At 43.4% G+C, this 17,391-nt stretch overlaps 1 protein-coding gene and 1 long non-coding RNA gene across 6 annotated transcripts in view; both read right to left on the reverse strand.

The window, feature by feature from the left end:
* Positions 1–1,627: 1,627 nt before the first annotated feature.
* Positions 1,628–4,734, reverse strand: LOC309862020. The gene is made up of 2 exons (XR_014310288.1): positions 4,052–4,734; positions 1,628–2,198 (listed from the first exon to the last, which is right to left on the reverse strand). It is a non-coding gene; the product is annotated as an uncharacterized lncRNA (long non-coding RNA).
* A 214-nt stretch (positions 4,735–4,948) lies between these two features.
* Positions 4,949–17,391, reverse strand: part of ARHGAP26 (Rho GTPase activating protein 26) — a 445,382-nt gene continuing 432,939 nt past the window's right edge. For all 5 annotated transcript variants that reach the window (XM_082725247.1, XM_082725249.1, XM_082725248.1 and 2 more), the window contains one exon: positions 4,949–10,883. In XM_082725247.1, coding sequence (XP_082581373.1) covers positions 10,795–10,883 — 89 coding nt within the window. In that variant the 3' untranslated portion in view covers positions 4,949–10,794. The remainder of the gene's footprint in view (positions 10,884–17,391) is intronic.

Consider the following 17,391-nt stretch of genomic DNA (forward strand, 5'->3'; position numbering starts at 1 on the left):
ATCACTGTCATCTTGACATGCAACAGCTCTACGCCTCTGACAGCAGAGACCTGGATGATTCCCATCCTGCCTTTGAGGAAGTCCCACAAGTACTGACCATTGTCTGCCTTGACTTCTCTTGTTTACTCCTCTAGTGCTGATTTTTTTTTCAAATCTCATTAAGTTCAAGAGGGGGTTAAAATGCCAAGGAGATTCTCTTTTTTTAAGCATTCGCAGATCAGGCTAGATACACTGGCTCTCCCACAAAAAGACACATGCTCATGGGATTTCCCTGGCAATCCCATAAGAGCCTGATGGTCTGTCGTCGGCAGCTGGATCAGGGTGGGGAGAGGGACTGTTTTTAAATTGTAAAATTTTAAAAAATGTGCGCACTACATATTTCCAGCCAACAAAACATGGCTGGCCTTCCACAGAGGCTGTCTCCTTGCAGTGTCCTTAAGGATGCTGGGACCAGCCAAGGATTGCAGCTGGAGTCCGTGGGGCTGCCCAGATAACCAGGAGTGTCTGCAGAGAGATCCAGAAATGGGGAAACTATTCACCCAAAAGGAGTGAGCACAGGGCTCCTAGGAGAAAAGAAAGTTTTTATTCAAAACATATCCTGTTCTTATTCTGGCCAATAGGGAACCAAAGCTAAGTGTTTGTGGGAGACAAACACTTATTTGTCAGAGCCCGTTTTGAAGGGCTCACTACTAAAAAGGACATAATGAGGTTGTTGATGTCAGGTTTGAGGATGCTTAGGTGGGGGATGGAAGAACCAAGCCAAAGGCAGAAGGAAAAACTTCCATGCTGTTAAAAAATGCTTACACATTTATGTAAGATCATGTGTGTATACCTATAAGGAAATTTTTTAAAGTTAAGAGCATATGGGCTCCAGAAGCAGACAGACCTATCCTAAAATTTAAGTTTCACCACTTCCTAGCTTGTGTGACCTCCCTGATCCTGTTTCCTCATCTATTTTTTTTTTAGAAGCTAATACAACTTTTAATTAATATTATTAGTATAGTTTACAGGTTCACTGAAAGAGAGCCTGCTCCAGATGTGTTTAATTTGCTTTTGTTCTCACAGTTCAATTCTCTCTTCCTTAGAGCTTCTTGGTGCCTCAGTTTCTCCACCAGTAAAATGAATACAGCCTTATCTGTTGCTGATCAGTACTCCTCAAAACTGTTAAGATATTGAAAAACAAGCCTGTGGAACCATCGCAGACCAGAGGCTTATCAGACATGATGACTAAATGCATTGTGGTATCCTAGACTGGATCCTTGTAATCAATTTTACATTTGACCTCATTGTTTTGGTAAATACAGTTGTGAATACTGAGATACAGACTTCTTTTAAAATATTCTCCCCTTAACATGCACCTCTTTCTGGTCAAGACAATACGGTACAATAAGGCAGCAATATCCAGGAAGATCACCTCCCCACATCTTTCTTTAGTTTGTACTTTTAATGTCAAAATAAAGTCTTAAAATAATTCTTTCACAAAAATAAGGCAGCTTTATGGTATAAAAACAGTAGATCTTTGTCAAGGGCTATATTCTTCTGTCCTTATCTGCTGTCACCAACTGTCAGCATCTTCTTTAAAGATCACTTTTCTCATTATAGTATTTCTCATGAGTTTTGAGGATTCAGTGAGTTAATGCATTTATAATAGTGTCTCATGTCTAGTAAGACTGTAATTCATGTTAGCTGATATTGGTGGTCATTGGGAGAAAACAGAAGCCTAGAGGTCAATGTGGGGAGCGGGTGAGGGTGACCAGACAAACGTACAGTTTTCCAGGAAGCTCTTGTCTCTTTATGTCCAATCATACCCAACTCACCTCCCTCTCTCTCTCTCCCCTCCATGCCTCAGTCCTTGCCATCCTTGAGCCTGGGACACTTCTCCAGTGGTCTAGGTGCCAAACTCCTCTCCCCTTTTGAGATCCCTCTCCAACGTCACTTCTGTGAAGCTTTCTCTGGTACCTGCCTCCCAAACAGAAAGGCCCTCTTTCACAGAGCCCAAGACAATCTGCCACACAGCAGGTAGACACGTCACATGGCATGTGTGGCTTCTCATACACGTCCCTGTCGCGAAGACCGACTAGGAGTTCCCTGAGGACAGAGATCATGTCTTTTAAGTCCCGGTCGCAGGAGTTCCTGGTACATAGAGATGGTCCAGAAGTGCTTGCTGGATGGAATCACAAAAACGGAGGGTGATTTCTCTGAAAAAAAAAAAAAAAATGAGGCAAGTGGTTCCCCACTCTAAGGAAAAACAGAAAGGAAATGGACATTAAGCTGCATCATGGGAAACTTAAGTTAGACACAAAGAATTCCCTTAGTGAGAATGTTAGATGCCAGACCAAATTCCCATGGGATAATGTGGAATTTCCTGGAAGGGTCTTCAAAAAAAGAACACTTTTTATTTTGGGGGGTGATTCTGATGTGGCTTTGCTTGAAGGCAGGCTTGAGCCTGGTATGAAGTTCATAAAACTGCCCATAAGCAATTCAGATGACAGTGAAGGGTCTTTGGCTCTCCGTCATCTGCTTATCCAGATGGCTTCTTGTACCGAGCACTAGGGAGCGGGATGGGAAAGAATGTGTGTGCCTGGATGAAGGGTGGGAAGTCCCCTTACAAGGAGCTGAAATCCCAGGACGTGAGCGAATGGAGGAGCTTGCCAGAGGTCACAAAGTCACCTTGTGTTCAAGAACCCAAGTCTAATGACACCCAATTTCTTTCTTTCAACAAGAACTGTAGAGTCCAACAGGAAGGAGGAATACAGGGCCAAGCAGCACTCTTCCACTTTTGGTCACTCGGTCAGCCCACCCAGAGGCTACTAGACATGTACTGGGCCAGGCCCTGGGCTGGGAGCTGAATGGACATGGGTGAGCAAAACCTGGTCTTTGCCCTTATGGAGCTGTTAACTAAGAAGATGACACTACACATTTTATGACGAAAACTGAATGGATGACACAAAGACATATGAAGGGGCCAAATGGTGTGAGAGGAGAAAAGGTAGGAAAAAACGGGCGACTCTTTACTGCCATTACTTCACTGCATTTAACACAGGAGAGGCAAGCTGCTTCACTGAGAAAGGTTCAGAGAAGGCAGAAGTTCATTTAAAAAACATCTTTCCAGTAACTTATCAGAAAAACTACAAAGAGGACATAGAGCCATAGTGTCAGAATAAAAAATTTTAATTTGATGGTGTGCTCAAGACTTGGAGGGTAAGATGTGATTTTTGTACCTAAAGTCCCAAATGAATTCAAGTCTTGATTAATTCGCTGGTTGGCCTTGTGAAGGCTTATTAGCTACCACGGTTTTAGCAAACCGAGGCTGGGGCCTGCCTCATGGGGTGAATTACAGGAGATGAGATGCACAGTGTGACTGGCGTTGCTGAGTACAGTGGGTCGTGGTTTCTGACTTTCAAATTAAAAGCTTCCTGCTTTGGTCCCCACGGACTGATGATGCCTGGGTGTGTAGGATGCCAGTGTGAGAGATGCAACCCTGGTTGGAATGCCCCAGGCTGCAGATGGTTATTTGCACCCTCCCATGCAGGAGCCTCTCACCCCTACCACCAAGCACTTACTGCATTGGTTAGAGGCTCCTTTGGCTCCCATGCGGGTGGAACTCTGGCAATTCTGCCTAACCCAGCCTCGTTAGTTAGTTGCAGCTTAGTTTAGTGTTATTAAAAGGAGGGCGAGCCAATGACATTGACATATTAGGGTAGGAGAGATGTGTGGTACTTGAGCAGAGACTGCAAGAACTAAGATGGAATTAAAGTCCTGATTTAATTACATATGTGGGGTCTAAGAAAATCCTTTGTTTACCTAATTTCAAGTGTCAGTCCAGCCCATTTCTAACCGTGGCACTCTTCTAACCAATCAGGCAGCCAGAGCTCACAAGTGAAGAACAACAAACCAACCACAAGGCGGAGTAGGGCCATTTGAGCTCTGCAGAGTGGCTACTAAAATCAAAATGAAAATGAAATTTTTTCTGTTAAAAAGACACAAAAGGTGAAAGGATTGCCAAGTCTGTTAGAAAGGCCAAGGACAAAGATAGCACACAAATACATACCATGTATCTCATGCTCCCACGATGGACATAGTTAGCTGTGTGTGCCACTCAGAAGGTCTCCCCTAGGTGCCCTGTGACCTCATGCATGTAGGAGGCTTCAGATGCTTGGAGAATTTTCCAGGGAAGGCATAAGCTCCATGACGGCACAAGGGCTGAAAGCTTGTGCTGTTCACAGGGGGAAGCCAGTGCCTTCTTAAGTGACAAGCGAGCACAGTGTGAGCAGCTCATGTGTGACCCACGCACTCAAGTGGGCACCCCCAAAAACCAGGCAGCAGGGAGCCCCACTCTCCTCCTTTTCTGCCAGCGTCTCCTCCTGCCCTCTCCTTCTGAGCCCTCTGTGCTCACAACAGAAGGTGGGAAGTCCGTTATAAACATGGGTTCCGGGTTGCAACTCTGAATATGTCTGGAAGGAACATGATGAATGAGAAGACTCGGTAATAGAAGCCAGCCTGGGACATGTTACAAGTTCTAAACAAATGATGTACAAACCTGTGGGACACACTGAGCTTGCGGGGGGACTGCCTGTGTTGTGGCTCTTTGACTATCCCACATGGTATAATGATCTTCCACAAAAGAGTGGTTTTGAAAACCGAATTCAGGAAGAATAAAAACAACTATAGCTTCCAGGAGATAAAGTCAGAAACATTAAATAGAATATGGATTTCCAGGGCTTGGTTGATATGCTTCATAGCTCCTCAAGTTCACTAGCATTAGCTCTTTCCTAAAAGAAAGCGAAGCTCTCCACAGCAGGTCAAAAATCAGCACTGCGGTTGTTCCCAGCGACCACAGGGACCCAGACCTGGAACTGTGAGCATGTCTTTACATTCTTATTTGAAGAAATATGAAAATAGGCATCATGTCAAAACTTTATCAGAAACTCAAGAAACAAACATGCCACCAAATGGAAAAGTCATTTAATTCAAAAATCATACTTCCACTCGTTTCATAAGGATTGTCACATAAACCAAGCAAATGAAAGCCAAGTTTCAGAGGCCACTGACCAGAAACTGGATTTTCCTTACAGATACACTTAGTGACGCAAAAGCACATTTAAAAAAAAAAACAGCCTCAACATGGCAAGACTATTTTACTAAGAACAGAGAAAAAGTTTTATTCTAGTCACAAATTACTTTTTAATTACAGAATTGGATTCTACACACCAGTCAATATTCAATACTGAAGTTTAAAACAGTGCATAATTTATGATTTAAAAAAATTAAAGTGCCATTTTTAAGTACTTTATTGATAATCTATCACACAGCACTTTACAGTATACTCAAAAGTAGCCTAAATTAGGAGATAAACATGCAAATATTTTCTTCTCCAAAATATGGACAAAATGTCTTTTAGAGTGCTTGTGACTACTAGCCTAGTAGTAGCTACTAAAGGTTTATGAGTTTGATCTGTTTTCCTACACGACTTTTAATAAGTTAATAAGGAATACAGCTGTAGATAGTAACCATTTGATAAATATGAAGTTTTAAAATGGCACTTAATTTACATCTTTGATCATTTTGACAATCAACAGCCTCTCGTTTCTCTTGTTCTCCAATTTGAAATCTTAATAGGCTGCCAAGTCTCAGCGGCTTCTGTGGGTATCTACATGAGTGTCTGTATCTTTACTGATGTAGATGTGTGTGCGCATAAACACACACTAATACACAGACACTTTAGTCACCACATGAACCTCTTTCCACAGGTACCAGCGTGATCCTGGCATCTGGATACCCAAGGGAGTTGCTCTTAGGTGTCTGTAGGGACAACTTTGTAGAATGTCTTGACCCCTCCAGGACTGCTTCAGGGAAATTGGACATTTTTGATTATCGATACTCTGGTTCTGATTACACTCAAAAGAATTTTCATGTAATAGTAATTGCTATTCTTATATGGGTCTAGGACTACCCCAAGGCTTTTGTCACTATAGCATTCTACCTTGAAAGGCATTTCCATTTGTAGAGTGCTATTAAAACTTTTATAAAAATATCAGTTGTGAACTTTTTCTGTAGTCGATCTTTCCCCATTAAGAACTATATTTATTCCTCCTAACCAGCAACCCCCCGCCCCCGCCCAGTTCTTCAGTGTGGTTTACTTTTCTCTTTTTCTCCACTCCCTGCACTACTTGACATCCAAGCCTTTTCACCCCAAAATACAGCACTTCCATCAGAAGACCACATTTCAGCCAGGGCTGGTGGCTCTGAATGACATCTGGATTCTCTATATGGTCTCTCCCTCTGCTTTGGGAAGTTCTTTAGTTAGATAAGTACTGTAGGCAGCGAAAGGAGAAAAGCTAATTATTACTTGTTGGGAGTCTCGTCTCAGGCATGCTGTAGGATTGTGCAAGGTTCATTGCTCTGCTGTTGTCATTTTGATGCTACAATTACAGAGAAGTGGTTCAGCACCCAGCTGATCAGCATGGCTGCCAAACACATTTGAACGCGAGATGAATTTTTTAAACACCAGCTAAGGGTGTGTGAGAGGACACCCAGTTGCCTTAAAAGACATGTGGGGCAAGGTTGTCTAGGTAATTGATTACTGTCAAGTTTGCCAAAGATGACAGATAACTCTGGAGATAGAATACCTGGGACATTCCTTTTAAAGCTAGGTAGTTATTTGGTTTCTTCAAGGCTGGCTACCTACTGCAGTAATATAGTTACTCATAAAATATTCTGTACTAGGGCAAACTCTGAGTGCCATGGTGGCCACTGTTGTACCTGGGACTCCTGTTGTCTATGAAACTGTTGGTCTAGACTTGCTTTTGGAAACAGAAGCCAGAGGATGAAAGGTACCAATAAAGACTCATGAATAGGGGAGCAAATTACCTTTAGCTGGTTATTTCTGTCTCCCCATGCTTCAACCATAGATGTTTTTGCAGTCTCTGTAGTCAAGACAGAACTTCTGGGGTGACTGGGCTTGCTGTTGTCAGGAGACATAGTTCGTAAAAGGACTTCCCTCTGAGCTACAGGCATGGCACACAAACTGTGGAGTCCTGGGAATGCCTGAAATAGTCTTGTCAGTAGCATGGCTCTGTCCTGCTGATGCCAACGTGCCAATGCTTGATTGCTTAGCTTCTTTCTGTTTGCCTCTCTGTCCAAAAAGCACTCAGCAAAAGGGAATGAACTAGAATTACGTTGTAAAAGACAGTTTGGTCTGACAGAAGTAAATGCATATTGGCTGCAGAAATATTAAAACACTAAGCGAGAAACTGGCTCCAATTATAAGATACTAAGGAAGGCTGTGCTATACAGGGTCCGTCCCTATACATTGATTTTTGAACACAGAAGAGAATATCTTGAGCAAGGGATTTGGCGGCAGAGATTTGAAACTAGTATCTTTCACAGCATGGAATTCTGTAGCTATGGACTTCTTTGAGTACCTGATGGACGAGTGAGACGAATCATGATGCCCAAGTAAAGATTCGGGCTCTGTGTGCATCACCGAAGTGCCTTACAGAAGAAACACAAGGTTCCTCGGAAAGCTCAGGGATCTTGGTCTACAGTCCTCCATTCTGATACCTTGTTCACTCTCCTAATCTGCCCCAAAGTTCCCTATTTGAGCAGAATTAGGAATGGGAGAGGGGCATAGACAGTAAAGAGAGTAAAGACTCCTTTTAGTCATCAAATTCCTTCCCTGTTTCTTGGCTCATATTCTTAATGGTATCTCCAGTTCTGCAGCAAATGAGGAGGAGGTGAGCCTGGCTGGGGAAAGGGAGCAGAGCAGCCATCTGTCACAGCCCCAGCATGGCCACAGGTAAGCTGGGAAGGGGTCTACCTAAAAATTCGCATTGGCGGCAGTTCCATTTCCCTCCGGCTTCAAATCAGAGCCAACTGAAGAGGCTTCCAAGTGATCAAGCTGGGGCCAAGTGTTGACAGCTATGCTTCAGTGAGGAGCTCCCAAATCACAGCCTGGGCCTTCTGCTCCTCCATTTTAGCTCTAGTTAAGGTTCCAGTAAGGCAGGTGACAATTTAAAACATCAAATGTGTTAAAAACAACAACAACAACAACATTATGTGGGGTTCCTGACATTTAGAAAGCACAGACCATGCTTGTCCCCGCAAGCCCCACTGAACAGGTTCCGCAGCTGTCCCAAGTCTACATGGAGTAAGTGTAGCCAGTTGGTGTGTTCTTTCTTGGGTTTTCAGTGATAGCTTTGCTGAGTCCTATCTTGGTCTCATCTAGTCTTAATTTTTGCTCTCTGAATTGGTAGTGGTAGTGTCTCACTTGCTGCTGGTTGAACTCTTGCATAATAGCTGGGTAATCCTTGAGCTGATCAACTGAATCACAATGACAAACTCCTTTAAACTTCAAGTCATCTATAAAGCTCTAACAACAGCACAGCCTACATCCCTTTTGGAGTTTTTCTTCTATTTTGGGGTTATATGAAACTTGAGATGAAAAAGAAAGGAAAGAAAGGGAAAGCAGCAGCATACCGAGGACCCAAGATCCTAAGAAGCCAGTTTTTCCTAGAACGTAGACACACACACGACATTTACAAAATAGCTTGGCCTCATGTGTACAGCCTTGGAAGATGTGCAGAGGAGTAAGATATAAGTAACATGCGACAGCCCCGTCGCCTTCTGTCCTGACATCTTGGGGTACCAAGAAATACACCTGAGAAGAAAAATGAAAAAAAAAAAAAAAAATCCAACTCCTATCCCCACTTATTTGAATCCTGAGCTTCATCTTACTACTGAGCAAGAATTCTTCGAAAAATTCATTGCCCGAAAATGCTCTTTCTCTCTCCAAATTCAAAGCCCAAGAAAAGCTCAAAAACACAGGTGGATAAAGACCACCGAATACCATCAGTGTGTCACGCCCACCAACAAGAGCCAGCAGAGAGTCCCTAGAAATGTGTCCTCCTTCCTCAAGGCCAGAGAAGGGATGACCCTGACTCTCTTCAACCTTGCCTTCTCTCTCCCTCTTACACACACCTACTCAACAATCAAAGTTTAAATGTGTGGAGTGCTAGCTTAAAGATTATCAAATATAAAACTTCACCATATAATATTTCAAATCACTCTATTTACAAGTTTATCTTTTCAAAAAAAAAAAAAAAAGTAAAAGATACAGTAATTCAACACAATTCAAGTTTTTCTTTTCTTCTTTCAACTTCCCTAAAGAGGAGTTCCAGAAGCAGGAAACACTCTGGGGCGATGCTGCCAACCCGAGGGGCTCCTGGGGAGCTTAAGAGTCCATCATTAGTTTGGAGTCTGTCTGCCCAGAGTCACTCTTGCAAGGACATTCTAAAGTGGAAGATACTGGGAACTCTGTTCCTTTGAAGGCCAAGTGACTGTGATATATCCAGACCCAACTTCCCCACTCCTGGCAGTCTTGCACAAGACCCAGCCCCTTCTGGACCAGGAAATTCTCTTTCTTAGAAGGTACCCATGCTACCTTCCAAGCCCCAACCTTTTGGTGTTCTCCTGGATCAAAATGGCTTACAATATAAGTCTTGTGCCTCAAAAGCCTGAGAAACAATTCCCTTTTTCTGAGTGGCAGTGAACATATATATCCTTTAAAACTACAGGCCATACAGTTAGCCTGGGAATCATCCTTGAAAGCTGCCAGGGCACCAGTGCTCAGCAGCCCAGGGCACCGCCAATGTAAGTGAGGGGCTAGAGGCAGTCAAGGGCAGGAGAAGGGACATGGAATGGGAGACCATGAGTGAACAAGTCGAGGGGAGGGGAGGATGTCACCCATGAGGAGGCAGCACATTGCCCCCTAGAAAGCAAACACTAGTTGCATGGAAGAGCAGAAGTATTAAGCCTGTATATAATTTAATCTCAAGAGGTTACTAGAGTTTGTTCCAAATATATCCTGATGCTGCTAAAATTCACCAGGAAGGAAAGAGTTCCCAGCTGCTATTCTGTCTGCCCCAAGCAGACCACTCTAATTCCTTGACCTTCTGTTTCAGGTGGTTGGTAAATCATTCAAAAAATGACCAAAAAGGGGGAAGAAAAAATATGTCATGCAAAAAGAGTGTTTTTTTTGTTTTTTTTTTTTTTTTGGTTTGGTTTCAGAGTAGGTTGGGTTGCCGTGGTTACGAGGTGATGGCAGCTCTTGGTGGCAAAGAAGTTCCTAGCTTGGGAGGGGGAACATGGGGGTGGGGTTGTGTTCCCTTGCATGAGAGGACTGAGCTGAATTCTGCTGATGTTTGGCCAAGGCTGCTTGGAGATGGTGAGAGATTGCATCTTATGTAAACAGTGCTGTAACCCCTCTCTCTCCTGCATGCAACCAGACAGACCCAGCTGCCTGTAGCACTGTGGGTCTCAAGTATTTAGAGATGGAGTAGAGAGAGTATCTACTGTAAACAGAAGCAACGGGCCCAGCCTGGACCTCAGAGCCAATGCCCAGCCCCGTTAGACTTAGCTACATTGCATGCTCTTGAAGACTACATACATCTTTCTTACTTTTTTGGATTTGGGTGACTATTGAAACAAAATGAATGCTCCCTATTTAGGGAGCTAAATGAGAGGAACGACTTCGTAAGCCTTTCTCTTGATTATCGAAATCAAATGGCCTCCCCTGCTGATTTACTTCTGTTCCGTGCAGTATCACCACATGCCAGCTGACATGATCATGGGGATGGGTGACACCAGAGTTCATAGAAACATTCGTGTTGACAGGTGGTAACTTAGTCAATCACCCCACATTTCTCAGTGGCAAAGAGAAATGGCCTACAACACTGGAATCAGCAGTTGTCATGGACACCATGGAAAGCTCAGCAGGTCTGCTGGGGTCACCAGTTAGAGGAACTCCACGTAGTTCTCAGGTATGAGGCCAGTCTTTCCGTCGAGAGTCCCCTCCAACCAGCCAGGCTCCTGAGATGGATGAACTATACCGGAAGAGGGGAGAGAGAGAGCGAGAAGAGAAGATGTTACAGGTAGGGCAGGTGGCAGATGTGTGTGCACATGAGAACAAATGAGTGCAATCGCTTGTTATATTCCACATTTCCAGGACTTGTTTAAACCAGGGCTTCTTAACTTTTTGTGGGACATAAGTTTTTCAATAAAGGTTACTCCAAATGTTATTTGTAACAGAAAAGGAAACAAAGATGTTCGAAATTTTACACAGAATTTTAGGAGTTTCCTAGACTTTCTGAAGTTGCTGGTTTAAACCAGAAAGAGGTGACAAATCTCTACTTTTTTAGGTTAGAAGTCAGTTACAGTGCTCCATCCATAAATTTATCTAACCATCCATCCATCTATCCATCCATCCACCCAATCCATCTACCTACCCAGGACTGCCTTTGTACCCAGTAGAGTGCCTTGGAGGAATGCTAAGAACTCATCTTTAAAGCTATCTAGCATGCATTTTAGTAATCTAATTATGAATTTCACTTCCTTTTAAATCCTTACCCTCTGCTTCCAACCTCCCTGAAAATTCTGTTTGGGTTTTTTGCATAGCCTTTGAACAGCCCCCTCTCGGTTCCACACATAACCTTAGTTTTCTTTGCTGTTCTCTAGAATTTTCCTCCCTCCTACATACAATACTGAAAGCTGTCTTCTTCCTCTCTTTCTTGCAACTTTCAAAATCTCCAGTTCTTTGATTTTTCAATATCCCCCCCCAAAAAAAACCCCCACTCATTTCTGTGCTATCACAATCCGTCTTCATGGAAATTAGTGATATTGTAAAGATTATATAAAATCCAGCTGAGTCTGCAAAGTTCAATAGCAGGAGGAAAAAGAGAAGGAATCACGGGACCTGGGGGGGGGGCGCGGATATTCATGCTTGTAAACTAGGAATATACAGATCACTCTTAATGGGAACGGCAACGTATTTGCTCTTAGTGTGTTAGGAAAAGTCCAATTTTCTGAGATTGTTTGGAAAGAATGAATTTTCTCTTATTCCCTTCCTAGGCTAATTAAGTGACTTCCTGAGCTTGTTTTAGAAAAGCATTTCCGCCCCCATTGCTACTATATAACTCTAGTTTCAGTTTTTAGGGAAAGAAGCAAGTATAGAAACAAAAGGAAGCAATGGGGGAGTAGCAAAAGGACACACATTGAGGCTTATAGGAGATCAACGTCAATGTAATCTTGAAAGCTTCTTCAGGAAAAGGCAAGCTCAAACATCTATTAGTTGGCCTCCACAATGCTTGCATAATTTTGTATCACTAGGCTTCATGAATAAACCAGAAATAGTAAGGGTACTTCAGATTCATGACGCCCACACAAGGAGGAGTCTGGAAGAAAAGTGCCACGGAAGAACACAACACAACTTAAAAGCAATCCGTCCTCTCCAATGATGAAACTCTCAACCTACCTCTAAGAGAAAGGAATAAGATACTAGCACCCAAACACCACCACCGCCTTCTGCCCAGCCACCCAGCTTACAATGTTAAGATCACTTAATTTCTGTACCTATAAACTGGTACTCTGTCATTGAGTTCTTGTGAAGTTCCAGGGGCCAGCATGGAGAAAGCAATCAGCAGAGAGCCACAACACAGCTGGGCTAGTCAACAGCGGATCCTGCATCATTTCACCAGTCACTTGGACTGCTCAACAAGGCTCTCCCCCAGTAATGGCCTGGTCTCAATACCCACCCAAGCTTAGGGGAACCTCAAATGTTCAGAACCAAAACAAACAAACAAACTCACTCCCCAAAATAAAAGGCCTAGAAAGAATAACCAACCAACCAAACAAAATAAAAACAAAAAAAGACCCCTTCCACTTTACAGCAGAGCTCCTAGTTGAATTGTTACTCCACCAGATAAACGTAGTCCCTCACTTTCAGACATTCTCCCTTCCTGGCCAGCTGTTCAAACACATCTCAGGTGTTGAGGTAGTAATGTCTACAAACATTAAAAATGGAATTTGCAGAGTAAGGGAAGAGTGAGAAGGGATAAAGGAGGTCCTCCATATTGAAGAACAGGAGCTGTGTCACAGGAGACAGCAGGGGACGGTGCAGCCCTCAGGTTAGACTGGGATTCACGGGGGTCTTCAAGCTGGGTTCATCAAGGCATGGTAGCAGACCACCCAAATCACCTAGATGGTTATTAAAACTGCAGTCTTGGACCCTAAGGCATGCCAGTTAAAACACAATCTCTAGGAGGGAGGCCCAGGGATCTGTCTTTTTAACTCATCCAAAGAAAGGTAAGGGTTATGACTTTTCTGTGCCAAAATGCCTCTGTAACGAGGGTGGTAATAAGAAAATGCAAATTCTCATTCACTGCTAGAGGAGGGAGGCAACATCAGATGTCCTCCCAGCTTCTGTTGTCTTCTGTTTCCTGTCCTCCCACTTCATGGCTCAGCTGAAGCCCTACTTCCTTCATAAATACTGGCATGGATTCTGATCTACCTGTACCCTCTTTTCTCCAAACTCCTGGAATGCTCATGGTACGTTCTGTATATTATTCATGGGTCCTATTAACATTGTTTAAATGTGTTAAGCTTTGCTTCCCTCTTTTTCAAAGGACACTTAGTCTGTACTGTCTCACCCAGTGACTCCCCTCTGCCTGGTGAATTATGACAGAAGCTAACAGTGCCTGGGAAGGAGTCAATGGACTGAGAGCTTTAGACATACATCAGTTTATTTGATCCTAAAGATCCTAGCTTGCATTTTACTATCTGTACTTTACAGATGAGAAAATTAAGGGTCAGAAACATAAATTAATTTGTACAGCAGGATCACAATGGTAGAACTAGTGTTTGAACCCAGCTTGTTTGACTCCACAGAGACCATGCCCTTTTACAAACCACTGCACCTATATTCAACCAGAGAATGTGATCTTTATATGGGGATAAGAATGATACATATGCACATACTAAGAATGCACATATACATATATAAGTACATGCCAAGTGGTGGCTTTTTGCTAATGCTTTGCCTGTACCAACTCCTTTCATCTTCAGAATGACTGTGGAGTTGATTCTGCTATTAGCCTCATTTTACTGATAAGAAACTGAGGCTCAGAGAGTTTAAGCATCTTGCCCAATATTACAAGCTGACGGGGAATGGAGGTGGATCTGAACCCAGGGCATCTGACCAAAGAGGCTATGGTCTAACCACTATAGCTTTTGCCTAGCCCAGTGCTTTGAACGTCAGTGATGCTCATAAGTACTTGTTGAGCTCAACTGAGCCAATGTCCAACTTTCTGAATTGCACCAATGTCCAATGTGCTATATAAACACACAGAGTGTTTCCATGAGTTGCCCAGGCAGCTCTCCAGCCCAGCAAGCATCTAATATAAGCTGCTGCTGACATGGATGTGCTTTCTGCCAACCACTTTCTCTCAGCTCCAGCCATACACACTCCCTACACCCCTGAACACACAACTCATGCTCTCTCCTTTCCTTCTCTCACGGTGGACAAGCAGCAAGCATGTGGCTAGGATCTCTAATGGCTGACTGCTCCAAAAGGAAGCAGCACTGGCTGGAAGAGGCAAAAACTCTTGTGTAGCTGAATACATTTACTCATTTAACAAGCATTTATTAAGCACTTACCCTGTGCCAGACACTGTGCTAGGGAACCCTGGACACAGTACTGAGCAAGCAGAAGGATTCTGCTCTTGAATCAAGGCAATATATTAATAAAGAAGCACATAATTTTAGGGAGTGATGAGGGAAGAGAGAGAGACTGGGATAGGGATGCAGGTATGGAGAGGAGCTCAAAAAAGCTAAAACCTAAAGGATCTAAAGGAGCTAGCCAGGCAGCAGATAATTCAAGTGCAAAGGTCCTAAGGTGGCAGAATGCCTGGTATGATTTCACAACAGTGGTCTGCAAATTTTTCTCAAAGAGCCAGATTGTAAATGTATGTCTCTACTCAACTGTGCCATTGTAGCTCTATAGGTAATATGTAGACAAAGAGGCATGGGTAGCTAAGCTCCAATAAAATTTCATTTACAAAAACAGTCAGTGAGTGAGGAAGGGAAGGGCTGGGGGTTAGGAGCTGGTCTGTGGAGGCACTCACCAATAACTGTGGGAGGCCAGGAGTATGTGAAACAGAATAACATGGTGTGATTTCCAAACATCACTCTGGCTGCTGCACAGAGAATGGGTTATGGGGACAAGAGTTGACGTGACAACTATATAGGTAGCTGGTGGAAACACCTGGGTAAGAGATGGAGGCGGCTTGGGTTTGTGTTTGGATTTGGCAGTAGAGACAGCTGTGGAGTCCAAAAGACTTCACTGAGGACCTCCCCCCAAAACCCCACCGGTGGAATAGCTCAGTGGTCCCCTGGGAGGGTGTTCTCTATTGCGGAAACCCAGGGCAGCCCGATCTTACATTCATGCAGTACCCCATACCCTGGGAATGAATGGATCCAGCCCACCTCAAATCTTGAGGGAAGTATCCCAAGAACCCAATTTTAGTGACTACCATGTGAATTTTCCAAGTACCACTAATCACATTGCCATAAAATGACTAATGCTCCTGAGAACACAACTTATTTCTCTTTCCAGTTACTATCTGAGGTGCTCCTGGTGAAATGGGCTATTTCCTAGTAGACTGGCAAGGGCTGACAGTGGAGTTATTTCCGAGTATTGCACACCCATTCCCCCCTGCACAAAGTCCAAAAGCTGACTGAGCAGCCACCTCAGATTCACAGCACAGGCCTCTGGAATCCAAGGGCTTGTTGATTAATCATTGCGAAATAACAGAGTTTCCCCTCAGGGTACCCCTCCTTCTTCCTCCTTATTCATTCTTCCTGATCCTGAAAAAGACAACACACAGGAACTCGAACTCTTGAAGCCTGTCATTAAGAAACCTTGTTCCTATTGGTCTGATGATTTAATCTCACAGCTACAGAGCATCCAACTTAAACAGCTCTTACCTGATGTCTCCAGAAACAAACTAGCAAGGGAGAGAACAAAGGAAATGATGTCCCTGCCTAACATGCTAACAGCTTTTTCTCCTGTAATGCCTGATTTCTCCAACAGAGGTGAAGGGAGGGGGGAAATGGGGTATGTGTAGCCTTTTCTAGGAATTACCACAAAAAGAGTATTCATGGGGTGCCTGGATGGCTCAGTCAGTTCAGCATCTTTTGGTTGACTTTTGGTTTCATCTCAGGTTGTGATCTCAGGGTCCATCCTGGGATCAAGCCTGGCAGCAGGTTCCCTGCTCAATGGGGAGTCTGCTTGCTTGGGATTCTCTTTCTCTGCATGTCCCCATTCCCCGCGCCCCCTGCCCCATCATGCATGCTCTCTTGTTCTCTCTCTAAAATAAATAAGTAAATAAAATAAAATAAGTAAATATATATATAGTATAAAATAAATATATTAAAAATATAATATTTATATAAAATAAATATATATAAGTATAAAATAAGTAAATAAAATAAATAAGTAAATCTTTACAAAGTGGATTCACATTTTGTCAGATCCTTCTTTGACTGCAGCTCAGTCAACACTGAGAGGTGTTTTCTTTGGGGTTTCATTTTGCCTTTTGCTCCTCAGGGAATGTGAAAGGGCATTCCTGATTAAAAACAAGCTGATGTCAATGACCTCTGCCATGACTCCCAGAGATCACAGGAAGGCATGGATAAGGTCTCTGACTCTTAAACCAAACCTCTTTCCCGCTCTCCTTTATCATTATAGGATTTACAATGATGACCAAGTTGTGTGGTGCACTCAGTCCCAGGACGTGCTAGGCAGAGCACCCCGTAGGGAAGGAAAGGACTTGGCAGTTAAAAATCACCTAGATTTCTTTTCCTTCCTCTTTGGTTACCTACTTAAGCTGCTTCAAAAAGGAGACTTAAAAAGGTGGGAAGGTGACATGAAGCAACCTCTCTGTAGAACAGTCTGGCAGCTCCTTCAATTGTTTAACTGAGTTTCTGTGGGACCCAGTAGTACCTCCGCCCTCGCCCAGGTCTATCACCAAGAGATCTCAAAGGTGTCTAACAAAAATCTGTACGTGCATGGTTACAGCCGCATTGCTCCTCACGGCCAAAAAGTAGAAATAATCAAAATGCCATTAACTGATGAGTGGATAAATAAAATGTGGTATATCCACACAAGGGAAGACTACCTAGCAATAAAAAGGAAGGAAGTCCTGATGTACACTCCAACAGGGATGAACCTTGAAAATACTATGCTAGGTGGAAAGAGCCAGTCACAAAGTCCACATACTGTGTAAGTCCATTTATATGAAATACCCAGGGCAGGCAAATTAATAATGACAGAAAGTAGAGGAATGGTTTCCTGGCTAATGGGGGAGGACTGGGGGGGCTAAGGGGCACAGTTGGGGGTGATGAAGATATTCTGGAATTAGATAGCAGTAATGGTTGCACAACTCTGAATATACTGAAAAACACAGAATTGTACATTTTAAATGGGTAAACTGTATGGTATGTGGGTATCTCAAGAAAGTTGTTTGTGGGGGGGAAAAAAAAGGAAGAGGGTTGCCC

This window comes from Mustela nivalis (genome assembly GCF_964662115.1).
Source record: "Mustela nivalis genome assembly, chromosome: 3".
Lineage (NCBI taxonomy): Eukaryota > Metazoa > Chordata > Mammalia > Carnivora > Mustelidae > Mustela > Mustela nivalis.